The 11,663-nt window shown below is 57.6% G+C and overlaps 1 protein-coding gene across 2 annotated transcripts in view; it reads right to left on the bottom strand.

Annotated features, from left to right (window-relative positions):
- Positions 1-3,230: 3,230 nt before the first annotated feature.
- Positions 3,231-11,663, bottom strand: part of PRPF31 (pre-mRNA processing factor 31) — an 18,243-nt gene continuing 9,810 nt past the window's right edge. Inside the window, exons 9-14 of one of the 2 annotated variants that reach the window (XM_023197734.2) lie at positions 8,688-8,777; positions 6,151-6,278; positions 5,975-6,047; positions 5,165-5,293; positions 4,982-5,080; positions 3,237-3,661 (exon numbers count right to left, since the gene is read on the bottom strand). In XM_023197734.2, coding sequence (XP_023053502.1) covers positions 3,536-3,661; positions 4,982-5,080; positions 5,165-5,293; positions 5,975-6,047; positions 6,151-6,278; positions 8,688-8,777 — 645 coding nt within the window. In that variant the 3' untranslated portion in view covers positions 3,237-3,535. Of the gene's footprint in view, positions 3,662-4,981; positions 5,294-5,974; positions 6,048-6,150; positions 6,279-8,687; positions 8,778-11,663 lie in introns of both variants that reach the window. The other variant, XM_023197733.1, reaches the window with a different exon arrangement.

The raw sequence follows: 11,663 nt of genomic DNA, 5'->3' as shown, positions 1-11,663 counted from the left end.
CCCAGCACTTTGGGAGGCCGAGGCGGGCGGATCACCTGAGGCCAGGAGTTCGAGACCAGCCTGGTCAACACGGTGAAACCCTGACTCCACTAAAAATACAAAAATTAGTCGGGGGTGGTGGCGCGCGCTTGTAATCCCAGCCACTCGGGAACCTGAGGCCCGAGAATCGCTTGAATTCGAGAGGTGGAGGTTGCAGTGAGCCGAGATCGTGCCACTGCACTCCAGCCTGGGGGCCCCGCAAGACTCCATCTCAAAAAAAAAAAAAGAAGTCCAGATAGCCAGGCTTGCACTAGACCAACTAAAACAATCTCGAGGTGGGAGCCAGACATGAGTAATTTGTGTGTGTGTGTGTGTGTGTGACAGAGTCTCTCTGTCTCCCAGACTGGAGAGCAGTGGCGCCATCTTGGCTCACTGCAATCTCCGCCTCCCAGATTCAAGTGATTCTCCTACCTCAGCCTCCCGAGGAGCTGGGATTACATGCGTGAGCCACTGTGCCAGCGTGAGAGCCACTTACAGAAACTTTTCTAGAGCAGGGCTTCTCAAATGCGGCCTTGGATCAGGCGCATACCTGTCACCTGGGAACTTGTTTGAAATGCACATCTTTGAGCCCCACCCTAGACTGAATCAGAAACTCTGGGCCCAGCAACTGTGTTTTCACAAGCCCTCGGTGTGATTCTGAAGTGTAGGAAATTTGGAGAACCTCTGTTCTGAGTACTAGGGCTGCAGGCCCAGCTGACTCGGATTCCTTTCTTGAGATTCACACCCTCGAGCCACAGCCCCATTGGTAGATGCCAGGCATTTTGGCCAAGGGAGACGAGGGATGCTGAACAGAGCTGGGGACCGCAGGCACTTCCCTGGCAGACCGGTATGTAGAGATCAGCAAAGGCTGTCATTTTCCAACAGGGTCGACCCAAAGGGTCAGGGATGAAATGGAGGAAAGAGACTTGACTTAGGCAACCTGGGGTAGTTCAGCCACGCAAAGGAAGCTCCCAGGTGTGTCGACTTTTTGACTTGAGCGGGGAGAGAGATTCAGAGATTGCCGCTGAGGTCCTGAGACAGAGCTCTGGGATGAAGGACAGGGATCCAGAGACACGGAGAGTGGTGACGGGGAGGCCCAGAGAGGGGAACAGAAAGAGCAAAATCTCAAGACAGGACCTAGAAAGTCAGAGGGAGACCCAGATAGCATGAGCTGGAAAGAGGGAGGGAGAGAGAGGGGAGGTGGAGAGAGGGAGGCATCGTCTCCCCACCAGGCCGCTGCTTGTCCTGGTACCATCTCTTAGGTAACTAACGCAGCCGACCTCGTGGGTCAGGTGATAGCGCTGCCTCCTCAGTACCACTGTGAGCCCAGCGCCGGAGCACAGAGTACATGGAACCCTGGAGTTGCTCTTAACCTCTCCAGGGAGACGGTTTCAGGCCACCCGACAGGCCAGCCCCTGCTGTCCCCTCACCTGGACATTCTCCCAACTGTCTGCAGGCCACATTCCCCTCAGCCCAAGTAAAGGTGCCCCTGGCCAAGCCCCGGTTCCCAGGACTCAGTGACTGGAGGTCGGGGAGGGGAATCGTGCTCCTTCTGCTCACCTGGCAGGGACTTTCAGAGCAACCAGGTCCTATCAGAGCAGGCAGCCTGCCTGCTTCACCCGTGCCTGGACTCCACGCAGCCCCTCACAACTGGTTATAAATAAGACAGGGCCAGGCACAGTGTAATCCCAGCACTTTTCGAGGCGAAGCAGGCGGATTATTTGAGGTCAGGAGTTGGAGACCAGCCTGGCCAACATGGTAAAACCCCATCTCGGCCGGGCACTGTGGCTCACACCTGTAATCCCAGCACTTTGGGAGGCCGAGGCGGGTGGATCATGAAGTCAGCAGTTGGAGATCAGCCTGGCCAACATGGTAAAACCCCGTCTCTGATAAAAATACAAAACTAGCTGGGCGAGGTGGCGGGCGCCTGCAGTCCCAGCTATTTGGGAGGCCGAGGCAGGAGAATGGCGTGAACCCGGGAGGCGGAGCTTGCGTTGACCCGAGACCACGCCACTGCACTCCAGCCTGGGTGACAGAGCGAGACTGAGACTCCGTCTCAAAAAAAAAAAAAAAAAAAAACCCAAAAGTTTGGTGGTGGGCGCTTGTAATCCCAGCTATTCAGGAGACTGAGGCAGGAGAATCAACTGGACCCGGGAGGTGGAGGTTGCTGTCAGCTGGGATCACACCACTGCACTCCAGCCTGGGCAACAGAGTAAGACTCTGTCTCAAAAAATAAATAAATAAAAAATAATAAGAGGCTAGACACAGGCTCAAGCCTGTAATGTCAACACTTAGGGAGGCTGAGGTGGAAGGGTCACGTGGGCGCAGGAGTTCAAGCCCATCCTGGGCAACACAGCACGACCCTGTCTATAAACAATTTAAAAATGGGGCCAGGGTGGTGGCTCACACCTATCATCCCAGCACTTTGGGAGGCTGAGGTGGGCAGATCATGAGGTGAGGAGTTCGAGACCAGCCTGACCAACATGGTGAAACCCCGCCTCTACTAAAAAACTATAAAAATTAGCCAGGTGTGGTGCCGCATGCCTGTAATCCCAGCAATTTGGGAGACTGAGGCAAGAGAATCGCTTGACCCTGGGAGGTGGAGGTTGCAGTGAGCCAAGATTGTACCACTGCACTCTAGCCTGGGCGACAGAGCGAGACTCCACCTCAGAAAAAAAACAAACACACAAAAAGTTTGAAATTAACCAGGAGGCCAGGTGTGGTGGTTCATGCCTGTAATCCCAGCCCGGGAGTTTGAGGCTGTGGTGAGCTATGATTGCATCATCGTACTCCAACCTGGGCAACAGAGACCCTGTCTCTGAAAAAATAAACAGTAACAACAGGACCTGGTTATTGGGCGCTGAGGGCCATGCTAAATGCTTTCCATGCATTTTTTCCAGTCCTGGGCACCTAGGCGTAGGTGTGGCGGCTTGGAAAGGCGAGGTGGCTGGCCTGAGGTGCCAGAGCAATCCCGCTTGGCCTGCGCTGAGCTCTGGGGCTGTCGGCAGCCACATCATTTGCTATCGAAGTGACTGAGGTTCTCCAGGGCGCTGGAGAGGGTTTTTCCTTCTGGGATCCCAGGATGAGAAAGTAACGGGGAAAGGACTGTGCCTAGACACCGCTGGGACCCGAGGGAAAGCGCTTTTCTCAAAACTCCATAGCTCTGACTCTTCTAGTTGCCCCAGCTGTTTGAAAAATGATCACTCCCCAAGGACAGATCTTGATAATGTCCTTTTAATTGTACTCTTTTCAAAAAAAGTATCTCCTTTCTCAGTTAAAACAAAAAAGACAAGGCGTGATGAAGACCTGCTCTAGCCCATACCAGGCAGTGACCTCGGTCCTGGGGGAGGCCAGGCCGCGCTCTTCCAAGGCCTCCTCCCTGGGGAGTCCCAGCACTGGGGCCGGTGGCAAGGCAGGTTCTCCCTGCCAGAATCTCCTAGCCGCGATCCCAGCCCTTCAGAAGGACTGGGCCTCTGTGTCCCTTCAGTGGGAAGCCACCTTGGACACACGCAGTCATTCAGGTGGACATGAGGCCACTCTTCTCGCCCTTGACCTTGAGGAACTCGGCCATGCTGGAGAAATACTTCTGGTTGGCCTCAGCCACCTTCTTCTCTGCCGCCTGTGGGTTCACAATCTCCAGGCCCTGCGCAGGTGAGGGAGACAGGATGGTGGGTGGGGTGAGGAGAAGGCCCCAACTGTGAGCCATCGGAGCCCCCCAGGCCCTTCCCCATGGTCCTCAGGCCTTGGGTGGGCATGAGACAGTTTGCCTGTCCCTGGAGTTGCCTTGTCTTAGGAGATTCTGACTCAGTGGGTCTCGGGGGAGAGGCTGGGGAGGAACCAGGGCGCCTAGATTTGTACGAAGTTCCTCAGGGGTGCTAAAAACAACCGACGCTTCGGAACAGCCAATCCCCTGGGGCACGTGGCTGGCCCGAGGTCCCAGCACAAATCACGCCAACACCACCGACGGTCACAGTGGCCAGCGATGGGAGCCAGCACCTGGCTGGCACTTCCTAAATATTTTCCAGGCAACAGAGCGAGCCTCTGTCTCCAAAAAAACAATAGCAGGACCCAGTCATGGGGCTCCAGTGGTGAGCCCAGGGCCAAGTGCTTCCTGTGCATTCTTTTCAGTCCTGAGCACCTCATGGCGGAGGAGGGGAGGCTTGGAAAGGCACGGCCGCTGGCCTCATCTTCTCAAAGAGGCCCTCCCTGGCTGCTCCAAAATGAGAGCCCCCCGTCCCACCTCCTACCTCCCACCTCCTCCCCTCCCTGGCATTTCCGCCTTCTACTACATTGGACATCCTACTGAGCCGTCTGTGCCCGGCCACCCACTGGCTCCCTGAAGGTAAGACTTGTCTCTCTCATTCACTGCTTCATCCCCAGAGCTGGGAACACCGATGGAACTCAGTAGGTGCTCCACAGACATCTGCTGACTGAGCAAATGAGCTCGCTGCTGTCTCGCCCCCATGTGCAGGCTGGCCCTGCTCTGTGGATGGTAAACTGAGGCTCCGATGATGCGGTGACTGCCATGCTACACGCCACTCACTGCTGACTGGCTGGGGCCTGGACCCACACGTGACATCCAAGCCCACCTAGCCGGGAACTTTTTCGAGTGGGGTCCTGAGGTTACCTTAACCGCCCTGGCCATTTTGAACGGGAAGGCCTGGAGGCTGAGCAGTGTAACCAGCTCACAGCCCCACAGAGAGGAACTGGATGCCCTGGACACAGCCGTGGGCCTGGTTCTAAAGCGGTCCGTGCTCACGAGGACTGCTCAGCACTGGCCTCTCGTCTCTGCTGACCTCTTCCTGTGTGCCAGGAGCTGTCTACGTCCTCTGAATACCTCGTCACCACGCCCTCCACAACAGCCCCGTGAGGGGACTCATCCTGGCCTGCTTCACAGGGGCAGAGGGCAAGGGGCCTTGCCAAGGTCTCGGGGCTGGGGACAGAGCCGGCCCAGGGGAGGTACCTGGAGCGGGGTGAAGGCCACGCTGGAGGCCGTGCCCGAGGAGCGGTCGCGGATGGTGGACTTCCCGCCGTACACGACGCTCTGCTTCTGCAGGGTCCGCTGTGGGGAGGACAAGGAGGCTGCGATCTGGGCTCCCCCCACCCTGTGTCTCGGTCCCCAGCCCCACCCAGGTCTGGCCCATACCTGCAGCGTCTTGGAGATCCTCGCCTTGGTGGCCTCGTTGACCTGCGTCTGCCGCACGCGCCCACTGCCCGACTTGCCCAGGTGGCCCAGGCTGAATCCCAGGTCCTCCTGGTAGGCGTCCTCCTCAATCTAGGAGGAAGGGGAGGCACCCTGCAGTTCAGTGACCAGGCCCTGCCCTCCAGCCACTGAGGCACCCCCTCCACCAGCTGGAAGCCTAGGAGTCAGCAGCCGGCTGGTCCCACGGGCACCTGCTCAGGTACCCACTTGGCCCGGCTGAGGCCTGAGGGCCCCCACAAGCGGGGGATGCTGGGGAGCCTAAGAGGGGCCCGGTCCTAGCACTGCTCTGTGAGCTCAGAGGCGAGAGGCCATTCCTTCCTTACTCATGTGGATTGGGGGTGTCAGGAACCAGAACAGGTTTCCTAGGATGAGGTGGCCTCTGAGTTGGCTCTTGCAGGACCAAGGGGATGACGTTGGGGTAACAGAGGAGACTGGCGGGCCCAGGAACGGGGCGGCCGTGCAGCAGGGCACTGCAGAGCCTCTGGGCAGGGAGGAACCGGCCAAGGAGCCTGGGGCGATGGGAAGCTGCAGGGGCTCTAAGCGCGGGAGACACAGACTCCCAGGGTTACAAGGGTCACTTTGGGGCTGAATGGATGGAAATGAGAGTAGAGGCTAGGGATGAGGGAAGAGGCTGGGACAACACCCTAGACATGAGCCAGGGCCACAGGACGAGAGGAGGGACGGTGGCAGGAAGCAGAGGACGGTGGCGGCTGGCTGCCTGTAGGGGTGAGGAGGGCGCTGAGGGGGTCTGACCTCTCCGAAACTCATACGGTTGGCCTGCTTCCGGATCTCTGTCAGCCCCAGCCGCTCCTTCATCTTGCGGTACCTGGGGACGGGTGGGCGGGCGGTGCCAGGGAGTCAGCTGGGAGGAGGACGCCGGCCTCTCCCCTCCATGACCCCCACGCCTACTGGACCCCAGGGCCCCTCACCTGCGGCCGCCTCGCTTCTTCCGCTGCCCATCCAGGGGCGCAGGCAGCGGCTTCACCTGCTTCACGGGGGGCGGTTCCTGCCACTTGTCGAATTTGCGCTCGATCTCATCCTTCAGTTCGTAGCCCACCTGGAGAGGGCGAGGGGCGTCCTGCAGCTGCTCACGCGCGCCGCCCACCCAGACCTCCTCTGTCCACCGTCCGCCCGTCTGCCCGAGCAGACTGTCCACGCCAGGGCTCCATCCTTCCTCCGGGGCTCTGGGTTTTCAGTTCCGTCAACAACCTGATGGCCCTCATCTCGGCTCAGACCTCTCCCCTGGGATTTTTTTTTTTTTTAAGACAGAGTCTTGCTCTGTCACTCAGGCTGGAGTGCAGTGGCATGGTCTCAGCTCACTGCAAGCCCCGCCTCCCGGTTTCCAGCCATTCTCCTGCCTCAGCCTCTCCAGTAGCTGGGACTATAGGCGCCCGCCACCGCACCCGGCTAATTTTTTGTATTTTCAGTAGAGACGGGATTTTACCATGTTGACCAGGCTGGTCTCTAACTCCTGACCTCGTGATCTGCTCGCTTCAGCCTCCCAAAGTGCTGGGATTACAGGCGTAAGCCACCATGCCCAGCCTTCCTCTGGGTTCTGTACCCTGTAAACAACTGTCTCCTTGACATTGGCATCGTTAACAGGCCCTTCAAACGCAACAGGGCCAAGCAGAATTCCTGCTCCTCCTCCCCAGCCTTCCACCGTCTACCTTCCTTCTCCCCATATAAGCAAACGGCAACACCCGAGAGCCGGGCAGCTGACTCCACTGTTTCTCTCCCACGCCGCAGGTCCCCGGGGGCTCCTCCTTCAGAACCAATACCAAATTGGCCCCCTTCTGCCCCTCCACTGCAGCCAATGTTCGCACCGGGATGCACAGCCTCCATGCTGCCTGCCCCTGGGTTCTGCCAGGGCTCGCTGCGCTCCAGCCTCAGGGCCTTTGCACCGGTCATTCCCCCTGCTTGGAAGACTCCTCCCCCGAGTATGCATGTGCCTTGCTCCCTGGCTTCACTCAGGTCTGGGTTAAACCCTCACCTCCTCAGAGCCCTGGGTCTTCCCTGATATCCCAGTTAAACCCTCACCTCCTCAGGGCTCTAAGTCCTCCCTGACATCCCAGGGAAATCAGCACCTAATGTCGCCCCCACCCCAACCCCCTTTCTTTTCCTTCTTGGTGTTGACTTAGCACTGCTAGACGCAGGACAGATTTCACCTGTTGACTGTCTCCTCGACCCGGCCCCCACAAGAACGTCCATGCCACAGAGCAGGGCTCCTGTCTGTGCTCCTCACAGCTGCACCCCCACACCCAGACCGGGGGTGAGAAGGGCAGAGGGAAAGGAGAAGGGGGGACACGGAACACCTGAACGCCATGCCAGGCTGGCTGCTTGGCAAACGACAGTTCGCAAGACAGAAAATGTGTCTCCTCTCCCGAGTACATCTACCAAGGAAGACAGAAAGTAACTGAATAATTCCTTGAATAACACCCCTGTTGGAGCGGGGACAGATCCTGGTGCGGAAGGCAAATTATCCCCCCACCAACACACACATGCCCGAGGAGGTCCGTGTTCTAATTCCCAGAACCTCTGAATGTCACCTCACAGGGCAGAAGGGACGTGAAGAGATTAAGAAGGATATTAAGGATTGTGAGCTGGGAAGACCATCCTGGACCATCTGAGTAGGCTCAGTATAGCCACAAGGGCCCTTAAAATAGAGGGGGGAACAAAAACAGAGGCCAAGATATGAAGACAGAAGCAGGGTCAGAGAGAGGTCTGAGGGTGCTATGCAGCTGGCTCCACACACAGAGGGAGGGCCACGAGCTAAGGGGTGCCAGTGACCCCCAGAAGCTGGAAAAGACAAGGGAATGGATTATCCCTTGACTCCCCCAGAAGGAACCCTCCGGGCTGACACCCTGACTTCAACTCAGTGAAACTCATTTTGGACTTCTGACCTACAGGACCACGGATAATAAACCTGCACTGTTTTTTTATTTTGTTTTGCTTTGTTTTTTTTTAAGATGGAGTCTCGCTCTGTCACCCAGACTGTAGTGCAGTGGTGCAATCTCAGTTCACTGTAACCTCTGCCTCGCTGGTTCAAGCGATTCTCCTGCCTCAGCCTCCTGAGTAACTGGGATTACAGGTACGTGCCACCACACCTGGCTAATTTTGGTAGAGATGGGGTTTCACCATGTTGGCCAGGCTGGTCTCAAACTCCTGACCTTGTGATCCGCCCACCTCGGCCTCCCAAAGTGCTGGGATTACAGGCGAGAGCCACTGCGCCCGGCCAAACCTGCGCTGTTTTACGCCAGTAGGTTTGTGCTACTTTCCAACAGCAGCCCTAGGAAACGAACCCACTGGGGAAGGGGCGCCTGCCCCAGGGCGGGTGGGCAGAAGCAATGCCTCTGCCTTGGTGGACAGTGCTTGCTGGGATGGGCTCCTTGCTGAGGGCTCTCCCCGCAGAGACACCCCAGGCCCGGAGGAAAAGACGCCTGGCCGCCCCTCACCTTCCCCTCCTCACCTTCCCCTCCGTGCTCTCATGGAAACTGTCCACACGGGCTGCCAACGTGCACTTGGCAGCCACCAGCCGGGCCGCTTTCCGCCGGAGATCCTGGAGCAATGGAAAACGGGGGTGGAATCTGTGTGAGACAGACAGACAGAGGTAACAGCAAAGCAACCACGGGCACTCCTCCTCCAGCTCTCCCCTGGGTCCCGGAAGGGGGCTGTCCACCCGTGGGCTCTCGAGGTGTGTGCTCTTAGCTCCCACTTCACAGGAAGAGGGGATGAGGGCAGGGCACAGAGCCACGTCCCAGCTGGTAAGTGACAGAGTCAGGTAAGGATGACAGTAAGACACGCTGACGACGAGGACAGTGGTGACTGTGGAGACACCGGAGCGGGGGAGTGCACCCAGCCTGGATGCCAGCCCCGTGCTAAGTACGCCCCTCGGATCATCTCATCAAATATGCAAATATCAGGCTGGTGTGATCACTGCACCCCCTTTTCAGATGTGGAAACCAAGGCTTCAAGTCATGTGGCCGGGAGACAGCCAGCAGGTGATGGAGCCAGGGTTCCAATCCCAACTGCAAACAGAGCCCAGCTGTCAGCCGCAGTGCAGCGATGGCCAGCCCTGGCCCCCCTTACGGGCCTGTGATGTCTACGGCCTGTGCCTGGACTGATGTGAGATGGGCAAATGAGGAGGCAGAGGCCTGGTGACAAGACACCTGGTGACAAGACACCACGCTCCCCGGGGCAGGTTGAACCCACGTGCCTAGGGCTGTGAGGCGGTGGCGAGGGCAGGAGTGCAGTGAGGCGGCTGGAGCCCCCAGCCCCAGGCCCACAGTCCTGGGTTCTACCGCCCGCTCTCCCTCCTCCCAGGATGGGGCGACCTGCCAGCCTCCCTGGGTGTGTTCCAGTAGCAGTGCCTGACCTAAAGGGTCACAGAAAAGACCAAAAAAAAAAAAAAAAAAATCCCACACAGGCCTGGGGGGTGGGGCCAGGAAACCAGCACCTGGCCTTGTCCATCAGTGCTATTGTTCTCCCCATCCCTGGGGGAGGCCGGGCAGGGCACAGGGCCATGAGCCTGAGGTCACTTGCCACAGTCGGACACAGCAGGGCCTGGACCCAGGCCTGTCTGTCCCAGAGCCCGTCTTGCTTGTGTTTCGTTTTTTTTTTTGAGACAGAGTCTCACTCCGTCACCCAGACTAGAGGGCAGTGGTGTGATCTTGGCTCCTGCAACTTCCACCTCCTGGATTCAAGCGATTCTCCTGCCTTAGCTTCCCAAGTAGCTGGACTTGTAAGTGTGTGCCACCATACCTGGCTCATTTTTTTGTATTTTTAGTAGAGATGGGGTTTCACCATGTTGGCCAGGCTGGTCATGAACTCCTGACCTCAGACGATCTGCCCGCCTTGGCCTCCCAAAGTGCTGGGGTGACAGGCGAGAGCCACCACCCCCGCCTCCTGGTTGTGTTCTAGGCTCCCACTTGTGACCCTCACAACAGCAGCGTGAGACGCGCCTGAGACGGGAGGCGGAGGATGCTAGGAGCGACCCCGAGGGGAAAGACCCTGGCTCTGGGCCAGACTGCCCAGACTCAGACCAGCTCTACCACCTGCGGGGTCTCGGACAAGTCTGACTTTCTGTGCCTCGGTTCCCTCATCTGTGAAGTGGGTGGCGGGGGTGGTGAAGGAGCAGAGGAGAAACAGGATCTCCCTTAGAGAGTTGTGAGGACTCGCCGGGCGCGGCGGCTCACACCTGTAATCCCAGCACTTTGGGAAGCTGAGGTGGGCGGATCACGAGGTCAGGAGATCGAGACCATCCTGGCTAACACGGTGAAACCCCGTCTCTACTAACAATACAAAAAATTAGCCGGGCGAGGTGGCGGGCGCCTGTAGTCCCAGCTACTCGGGAGGCTGAGGCAGGACAATGGCATGAACCCGGGAGGCGGAGCTTGCAGTGAGCGGAGATCGCACCACTGCACTCCAGCCTGGGCGAGAAAGCGAGACTCAGTCTCCAAAAACAAAAAAAAAAGAGAGTTGTGAGGACTCAATGAGATCACCAAATGTTTCCAAAGCTCCACTCACAGCCGGCTCTGCTTGTTGCGCCAGTATTCCCACCACTGCTGTGACTAAAATGCCTTCTGATAATAACCAGTCATCAATGTTTTCTTTTAATCTGCTTTTAAAAACTGCAAACCTGTTTAGACAGCTTAATTTCATTACCACGAATGGGAGATTATTCAATAAAAATAAGTATGCAGTGATGAAAATAAAAACCACCGTCTTTGTGTCACTGAAATTCATGGTGTGTGCCACTGAAGGGAGGTGGCCCGTGTTCTAGGAGACATCAGGAGTATGATGTGAAACTCGCTGCCACAAGAATCAAACGATACTGAAGATGACGGTAACAGGAGTAACACTGGCAGCGGCTCCGTGTGGCAGAGAATTTCGCCTTGCCCAGGAAGAGGTCTGGCCTTTGCCCGGGGCTCCTGGGTGGTGGTCCTTGCTGGTGGGGCCCTGGGGTAGCCACAGTGTGGTTTAGGGTACCTGGGACTGGCCACGCAGGAAAGTCCAACCACGTGGTTCAGCGTGGGGGCTCTGAGTTATGGGGCATCATTTGAGCTGGAGACAGACCAGCCACACCGGCAACACAGTCGGGTCTACACAGCAGAGCCACAATAAAGACTGAACACAGGCCGGGCGCGGTGGCTCAAGCCTGTAATCCCAGCACTTTGGGAGGCCGAGGCGGGCGGATCACGAGGTCAGGAGATCAAGACCATCCTGGCTAACTCGGTGAAACCCCGTCTCTACTAAAAATACAAAAAAATCAGCCAGGCGTGGTGGCGGGCACCTGTAGTCCCAGCTACTCGGGAGGCTGAGGTAGGAGAATGCCGTGAACCCGGGAGGCAGAGCTTGCAGTGAGCTGAGATGGCGCCACTGTGCTCCAGCCTGGTGAAAGACCAAGACTCCATCTCAAAAAAAAAAAAAAAAAAAAAAAAAAAAA

This window comes from Piliocolobus tephrosceles, chromosome 21 (genome assembly GCF_002776525.5).
Source record: "Piliocolobus tephrosceles isolate RC106 chromosome 21, ASM277652v3, whole genome shotgun sequence".
NCBI classification, from domain to species: Eukaryota; Metazoa; Chordata; class Mammalia; order Primates; family Cercopithecidae; genus Piliocolobus; species Piliocolobus tephrosceles.
This window is presented reverse-complemented; position numbering and strand designations above follow the sequence as displayed.